The sequence below is a fragment of the Lygodium microphyllum genome, chromosome 15 (assembly GCF_053477565.2).
Source record: "Lygodium microphyllum isolate KBCC chromosome 15, Lygodium_microphyllum_v1.1.10, whole genome shotgun sequence".
In the NCBI taxonomy this organism is placed as follows: domain Eukaryota; kingdom Viridiplantae; phylum Streptophyta; class Polypodiopsida; order Schizaeales; family Lygodiaceae; genus Lygodium; species Lygodium microphyllum.
In genome coordinates, this window is record NC_141149.1 from 12,651,761 (window position 1) to 12,660,293 (window position 8,533).

The 8,533-nt window shown below is 45.4% G+C and overlaps 1 protein-coding gene across 1 annotated transcript; it reads left to right on the forward strand.

Moving 5' to 3' along the window:
* The first annotated feature begins 693 nt into the window (after window positions 1-693).
* Window positions 694-2,751, forward strand: LOC148024269 (flavanone 3-dioxygenase 2-like). Its single transcript, XM_087693878.1, has 4 exons — window positions 694-1,141; window positions 1,291-1,523; window positions 1,661-1,991; window positions 2,228-2,751. Exons 1-4 carry the CDS (start codon window positions 857-859, stop codon window positions 2,492-2,494), a joined length of 1,116 nt encoding a protein of 371 aa, XP_087550004.1. The 5' UTR covers window positions 694-856; the 3' UTR covers window positions 2,495-2,751.
* Window positions 2,752-8,533: the final 5,782 nt, after the last annotated feature.

Here is an 8,533-nt window from a genome sequence, read left to right on the forward strand (position 1 = left end):
ACTTGCACAAGTTTATATAGTCAAGTTTAATACCATGCGACTAGTTTATTGGATGCTCTTAACTTTGTGTCAGTATGGAGTATCTCAAAAAATGGTGGTACTCCAAAAACTTGGAGAAATCCAAATACTTGGCAATTATTAATCGATAAAAATCATATTCTCCCTCTTCGAGACCGTTTTCTCTCTCCTCTAAATAGCTCTCTCTCACCTCAAATAACCCTCCTCCTTTTCTAGCACAAGTGGGGCCCTTAGATTATAAATGTGTGCGTGGCCTCGATGCTTTCACTAGTTCTTTTCCTTCTTCCAAGTCCCTTTTCTCTCTCCTCTGAATAGCTCTCTCTCACCTCAAATACACCTCTCTCCTTGTCTAGCAAAAATGGGGCCCTTCGATTATAAATGTGTGCTTCCACTCTTCCGTTTTCTTCTTCTAAGTCCCTTCAAACTCCCTCGACTTGGGTGTGGCGTGACTCTTGAACAAGGTTTTATCCATGTTAAATTCATATCCCTATTGGAGAGCCGAATCGGCCGATTATAGCGATGCACCATCCCAACTTCAGAAGGAAAGGCCAGAACGTACGGACAACACCTTAAGTAGGGCTGGCAGCACGCCTGCGGCACCTTTGGCGTGGGAGCGACCGGGCAGTAAATGGGGAAGCCTTTTTTGGGTATAAGAAGTCGGCGGGCGTCAACTGTTCACGAGCACCACTCCATATAAACAGCTGCCGCTTGCACTACTGCGATCTCTTAGTGTGTACCTGCATTTTGATATTACGTTATAGTAGCACGAAGTGTATCTGCATCTTCACTATTACATACTGCTGTGATCAGATCAGATATTCAAGAAGGGGTGATCAATATGGCTCCACCACCCGCAGCAGCTGCTAGCGGCCCCATCGTGATGGGGGGAAGCTTACGGGATCATGTGAAGGGGATAAAGGAGCAGCTAGACGAGGGGCTGAGTGTGGTGCCGGAGAGGTACATCCGGCCGGACTTCGAGCGGCCGAAGCTGGAGGAGGTGACGACGGAGCTGCAGATCCCGGTCATCGACCTCACGGACCTGCTAGCGGCCAACGGCGCGGCCCGGCGGGCGGAGGTGGTGAAGAAGATCGGGGAAGCCTGCGAGGAGTGGGGATTCTTCCAGGTCGCTCCATCAACCCCACCTCGATCGACATCTATACGATTCTCGTGCTGATACTATGTTTTCTGACCTTTAAAAAAAAGAAAATTGACCATAATCTGTTCCCTTTGTTTCGGTTTTTAAACGAGGTGCTCCCGCATGCATGCATACAGGTGACCAACCACAACGTGAACGTGCCCAAGATCCTTCAAGGCGTGAAGCGGTTCTACGAGCTGCCCGCGGAGGAGAAGAAGCGCCTGCCGTCGCACAACGCCGACAGCGGCATCACCTTCTCCACGGGCTTCAACAACGCGCCGGGCGCCGCCCAGGACTGGAAGGACGCCCTCATCGTCCGCCGCCGCCCGGGCGTGTGCAACGGCTTCGCGGAAGCCCACGAGGTGTTCAGGTGCTTACACATACATACATACATCATGGGCTTATTTTCTCTCTAATCAGAACAGTAGCCGACCGTCTGTCATGAGTATTAGCAGGAGCGAAATCGGACTATATTTACGTAATATGATTATTTGAGGTGAATTGCAGAGAGGACCTCCTAGAGTATCAGGCCGCCATCGACCAGCTGGCGGCCACGCTGTACCAGGCCATCTTCGAGAGCCTGGGGCTGAGCCCGGAGTACATATGGAAGAGCGGGGCGGTGCCCAGCATCGACCGCCTGGTCCTGGCCATCAACTTCTACCCGCCATGCCCGGACCCCAGCCTCGTCTTCGCCCTCAGCGCCCACTCCGACGTCAGCAGCTTCACCGTCCTCCTGCCCGACGAGGTGCCCGGCCTGCAGGTCAAGAAGGGCGACAAGTGGGTGGCCGTCTTCCCAGAGCCCAACGCCTTCATCATCAACATCGCGGACCAGATCGAGGTACGCTTATGATCGCGAACTGCCGGCACACCCTTTAACATCATCGTCGTCGTTATCATGATCATGGCGTCAGTATAATTGTTTCTGCAGAGCTAGATGGCTAGCTGTACTTAAATTACGAGTGATCAGTAAAGAACAATTATTCTTGTCGCTCGTGAGGTTCCTAGAAATTACTAATTCACTATGTGGTGCGCCTGCCTCCTGCCTCCTGCCTGCCTCCCTCCCTGTTGATGCAGATCCTCACCAACGCCAAGTACAAGAGCGTGGAGCACCGCGTGGTGGCCAACAAGGGCCGGCCCCGCACATCCCTGGCGGCCTTCTACGGGCCCCCCGAGGAGACCAAGATCGCGCCCCTGCCGGCCCTGTGCAGCGAGCAGAGTCCGCCGGTGTTCCGGGAGGTGGTGTTCGGGGAGTACCTGCGCGACTACTACTCCAACAACCTCCCGCTCTACAAGACCACCCTCAACTACGCCGGCGGCAAATACGTCGCGCCCTCCGCCTAGCTCTCTCTAAGCTTGCTACTTAGGCCCGCCCATATGCATTTATTACAGTTATACTTTTTCTGTAGTTTAGCCATCGCCTCATGACTTTGTGATTCGTGACCACCTCTTAGCCAGTAAGCCTCACATCCTCCGGGAGATCTCACAGGACTGCTGTTCCAGATACTAATGTGTTTAGAACTTAGAAGTGAGTAACTACATTAATATCGTATAGTTTTCATGTCAGATTTAAAAATAAAATATCGTCCTAATTTTGCAAATTGGTCCCTTCTCCAATCTATTTCATTGTTATCATGTGGTCTTTTCATCTATAGTGCTGCCTGCTTTCCTTCGAATTCAATTGATTGGAAGTAACCCTACCTTATTCAGCACATGTGGACAGTGGCTAGCTTGTTCTAAATCTGATTGCCCAATTGCTAGATTGAGATTTACGAATCACGGTGTCACCCAAACTACTACCATGTACAATATGCTTCGCTTTTACCCAAACCAACCTCATAGCATTCATTCATAGAATGAGCACGTACTTCAACCACTTTTTGGACCAAAAGCTAGCTTTATCAGCAAGATACAATTGGTTGATCATATCAATAAATTGTATGCAGGCCAAAAGGTCAAAATCTTTTGCTTGCCATGAGAGTCAAGGGCTTAATAATTTGAGAGACCCTCCCCAATGGGTTAGATGGTTCACAATGAACCTATCAAACGTACACTTTATAAGATAGGTTTTCTTGTGCACTTGCAACGATTATCAAAGCCCATGTTCAAAAGCACCTATTGTGAAGTCATTCTTTTGTATCCCTCTTGGAAGGTATTCATTGAAGCCAGCCATATATTTTATAGCTATATTGTCACATTATCTTCTTGAAATTGCAATAGGTGTTCCATGCTTCAACAATTTGCACTAGAGTTCCCCCAATACTTTTTAGTGAACTTTGAAGCACCAATATTGCACATCTTGATGTATGTCTTATGTGTCAACACCATGGTTCATGAGTGGTTGAGTCACAAATAAACAAACCAAGAGAGACCCCAAAACTATGTTGAAAATGTAGTCCACAGTTGCTAGAGAAAACTTGCTTACTATTGGTGCAACAATGACGATGAGACTAGGCTAGGCTTGAATCCTAGGCCAAATAGAGAAAGATTTTCATAATTGAATAGATAGGAGGTCATCTATCACCTTAAGGTTTTGGGGGCTAGATGGCTAGTCCAATTATGGAAAAAATTTCGATGAAGTGCATCGTAGCACGAACAATACTAGGATGGGTAACCTCTCAGGAAGGGGAGGTACAAGGGTCTCCACCTAGTTTCTAACTTGGTATCAGAGCTCAGGTTACTGAGCTTGGGTGTGGCACTAGGACCTCAACCAAGGTGTGGCTTTAGGGGGGTGTAATCCACACTTGCTAGAGTAAACTAGCTCACTATCGATGCAATGTCAATGAGTTGAGACTAAGTTTGAATCGTATGCCAAATGGAAAAAGATTTCCATAATTGGATAGATAGTTGGTCATCCATCACCTAATGTTTTGGGGGCTAGATAACTAGTTCAATTATGGAAAAGATCTTGGTTAAGCACACAATGACACAAATAATACTAAGATGGGTGACCTCTCAAGAAGGGGAGGTACAAGGGCCCCCACCCAATTTCTAACTACTATTGTGTTATACAACAATATTTATATAATGAAGAATATAAATTTACAGATATATGATTTTTCTCTATAAATGGACCAAGATATCTAAATGTTTTTTCAATATGCATCTAGAATTGATCTAAAATGAAAGCAATAATATTGTGATGGGTCACTCCCAGCTTCAGAATAAATGTTAATTTAGTAGCATGAACATGGTGGGATATATTGTCACTTTCTTCACCTGGTACAAATTGTTACACTACAAGGGAATGGGCAAATAGCAATGGAATTTGCAATGGAAAATAGTGGCGTCACTATTTGCATCCCCAGTGATGCCGTTCTGAGAAAAAAAAGTGCCAAGAACCCAAGCGTGACATTTTCCGTAACAAATAGTTTCAAAGGAGAGCGAGAGAGATTGTGGCTTTGGGAGGAAGAGGGGGAGAAAGAGGGAAATAGAGAGAAGGAGAGCTTCTCACTGCCACCGCCACCATACGCAAAGAAGTGGGAGAAGTGCACGAGAGAGAAAGAAGGGATGTCGTGAAGAGGAGACGAAGAATCCATCCTTAGTCTTTGCGGTAGGTACATTGCCTCTTCTTGCTTTGTTATTGTGTTTTCTTCTTTTCTTTTGTTTGTTTTTCTTGAGGACGAGATACATTGAGAGAGAAAGAGCGGAAAGGAGAGAGAGAGAGAGAGAGAGAGAGAGAGAGAGAGAGAGAGAGAGAGAGAGAGAGGAGGAGGAAAGATAACAAAGAAAGAGAGAGAGAGGAGAATGAGTGTGAGAGAAACAACTAATGAGGGGGTAGAGCTAAACAAAGAAAGAGGTAAAAAAGAAAGAGAAAGAGAAAGAAAGAGAGAGGGGAGAGAAAAAGAGAAAACGAGAGAAAGACAGAGAAAAGAAGGGAGGGAAAGGAAAAGAGAGAAGAAGTGAGAGTGGGGAGGAAAGATGGGGGAGAGAAGGAAACATTTATAAAAAGAGAGAGGGAGAGAGAAATAAACAAGGATGAAGGGAGGAAATAAAAAAGAGAAAGAGAATGTGAATGTGAAAGGTGAGAAGAGAAATAAATAAGGAGGAAGGGAGGCAAATAAAAAAAGAGAAGAGAGATTCCCATCGTCGCAAAAAGCGTCGTTATTGGTGACGCCATAGAGCAATCGGTATTAGTGTCGTTATCAACATCGTATTTGCATCGGTATCAACGTCGCATTTGCGATGCTAATAATGACACCAATAACGACGCGTGCATGTAAATTTGCGACGCTAATAGGGACGATAACATGGAAAATAAAATTTTGTAGCAGGGCAGCCTCCACTATGAGCTTTATTTAGGCCATACAAAATAATTTCTGCATTGTGTACAATGCTTGTGTAAATAAAGACAAAGTGTACTTAAATCATAATACTGATACATGAAACAAATACATGATTGCATAATAAAAGCGACTGGTATAATCATGGCAAGATATCACTACTACATAGAAAATGTGTACACAGATCAGGTGACCAAAAAAGAAGGGTGTGTGAGTTCCAGGGATCCAAGGGTGAGCTATACATCCTCGCCATCTGAAAGCTGTCCCACTGCAAAGGAGCATCGAACGGACTCTGAAAAAAAAGAAACAACTACACATCAGTCCACCATACAATAATGCATTCTAATTAAACATGGTAACTACGGACAAGAAAGATGAGTGACTTAGAGAGCTATCACGTCTATACAATTGGTCAATCAATGCAGTGAGATCATGCCTCTCTGCATATCGAGTCTCAAGGCCGATCAGATCATAATTTGTAATGGAGTGATGCAAAGGAAACAAAATACTAACTGTTAGAAACATGATTGTTAGTACAAAGGGAGATATTGCAAAAAAATAAGCAATCAAAACAAAAGAAAAACTTACAAAGTCCTCCAGATATGTCATGTGGCCACCACTCCCAAGATGATGGACCACTCCGGTCTCTAGTCCTACCCTCTCCGTCTCGCGCTCCTGACTCCAATGTCCTAGAGAATCTGTAGCCTCCTCCCTCAGTCGGCACCAGCCACTCGGGCTTCGCAGCCCCACTCTTGAGTGCCTTGCATGCGTCCGATCGTTTGTGTGACATATATGCACGCATGCACTCCATCATCCAGCCTATAGAAAACCTATCTGCAATGCCTGGAACCGGAAACTCCTCATGCAAGGATGCTACTATGTAGTCCTTGCTCCCCTTCGGTATATTTTTTCAATGATCTAAGACGTGCCGAAAAAATTGTTGGCACAACTCTCTCATGTGAGCCATCACCCTCCTCCCCTCATCATTCATGATGATGGCTCCTGACCTATCATCGACAAGATAGGCATATCCCTCTGGGGTATGCCTAAGATAGGTCCTCTCCCGCGTGCGACCAGGCTCCTAGGCATATCCACCAAGAGACCCCTGTACATCTGGTATACCGACCAAGGTAGTATCTATCGGTGTAGCACCCATAGGGGTGCCACCTATACGGATGGCTGAGCAAAAGCCGAAGTAAGTAGAATAGACGTTCCCACAGGTGTGAAAATCCTGGAGGTGACGCAACTCTAGTGCAACAACGAGACGGAGACACTACATCCATGCCTCCACAGCAACCACGTGAGCCACGCTCTCTAGAACTGCCACGAGAGTGAGGAGTAGTACCTGTATCTCGAGCCGACCGTAGGCTCACTGCCTCCGTATCTCTGCAGCATCCCCCTAACCCTGAAGCACTCCCTCCCTCTTGTCCAAGTCTAGAGCATCGACCTCGTCTGCTCGAAGCTGAAGCATCTGATCACGTCGAGGTAGATTTAATAGAGCGGCCTGACGATGTCTGAGATAGCTCCTGGTCCGCCATGTCTCTGAATCTCGCCATCTGATTTGGAGACATGCGCGTGAAGATATCTGGTAACTCCTCATTGCTCATTCCTTGACTTATCCTCCTAATGATCTAAGTATCCACAAAGGTCACCTACACAGACAAAAAATGATGTTAGCATAATCAATTTAAATCATACAAAGTATGGTAATATAAATCTTTAAAAAATGATCTCACTTAAAATGTATATCTTATGTATCCTTATAAGCGATTAGTCAACGAATTGAGTAAGTGGATGCTCTAAATGATGAGTCCATCTCGTTCTCAAAGATTTCTTGGACTCCTGTATTTCCATCATTGTTACTCAATGCTGGCTCCTCTACATGCTCCAAGCTTTTGGTGGCCTCCACCCCTTGCAATATCAACCCCTCTATTTGCATATTGTCCTCATCTATGCTTGAAACATCGCTTTGATCATATATTCTCGCACTTCGGAGAGCTGAAGGTATAACATACCACCATCAAGGTTGTCGAGGGTTTGGATAGAAGATTAACTATTCACAAATACATACAAGAGAGATTAAACTATTGTGACATGTATCATGTCGTAATACAATCAACAAGCAAATGAGTTCATGTACTTGTTCACAATGGGCCGATAACACAAAGGTGTAGCGCAAATCCATTCATTTTTTTTCAGAATCTATTTCGAGAAATCTAGATGGACCTCGTCGAACTGTTGCTCCAGCTTCTTCAAGTACCACTTTGAACCACCGTACATCGAATAGTATCATGGAGAAGCTACTATAATCCACTGTAACAATACTTTGTAAGTTCCCAAAATACTTAATCTCATCGATAACCGTGTTTGGATCTATTGCCCGTCGTCGGCTCTCTTGCTCAAACCTTGCCATGATACCACAGTCTGTTGTGGAGCGTATTTTGTCAATACGATCCACGCAAAAATACCGTCCGCACGACCACACTGCACTATATATTTTGTACTGTACATTGAAACACTCAAATTAGTTGTCATATATAAAATATAGTTACGACAAATCCTAAACATGTCATCACCGTTAGACTACATCCCCTCGAGAATTTCCACTCCTCAGTTGAGACCTCCGCTCCTTTGCAAGATGCTGTGGTCAAAGCTCCATGCAACCATCGCGTTGACATGAACCGCGGCATCTCCTCCATGCCCTTGGGATATCGAATCGGTCCATGGCGTGTACTACGTCGAATTTCAGATTGCAATTCCTCTGGATCTTGCCTCGCTTCTTGCTGGTACATGGCGAGCCACGTCTCTATAGCGGCATGGTGCAACATACAAAAGCAATTCACTTTCTCCTCCATTGCAGCATCCATTCTTTTTTCTACCCTATTTCCAACCACCACATCTCCGGTCAGTCTATCATCGTCCTTCAGCGACCATAGCATATTGTTGTTAGGATCCACCATTGGTAGCCATTGTGAAGTATGCACTAGTGCCTAAGACACCAACCAACCTTTAGCCATGCTACCTTCTAGCCAAGCTCATTGTCGCATAAAACATTTCAGGGTTCTCATGAGGCGCTCCAAGAAGAACATCCATCGCGTAT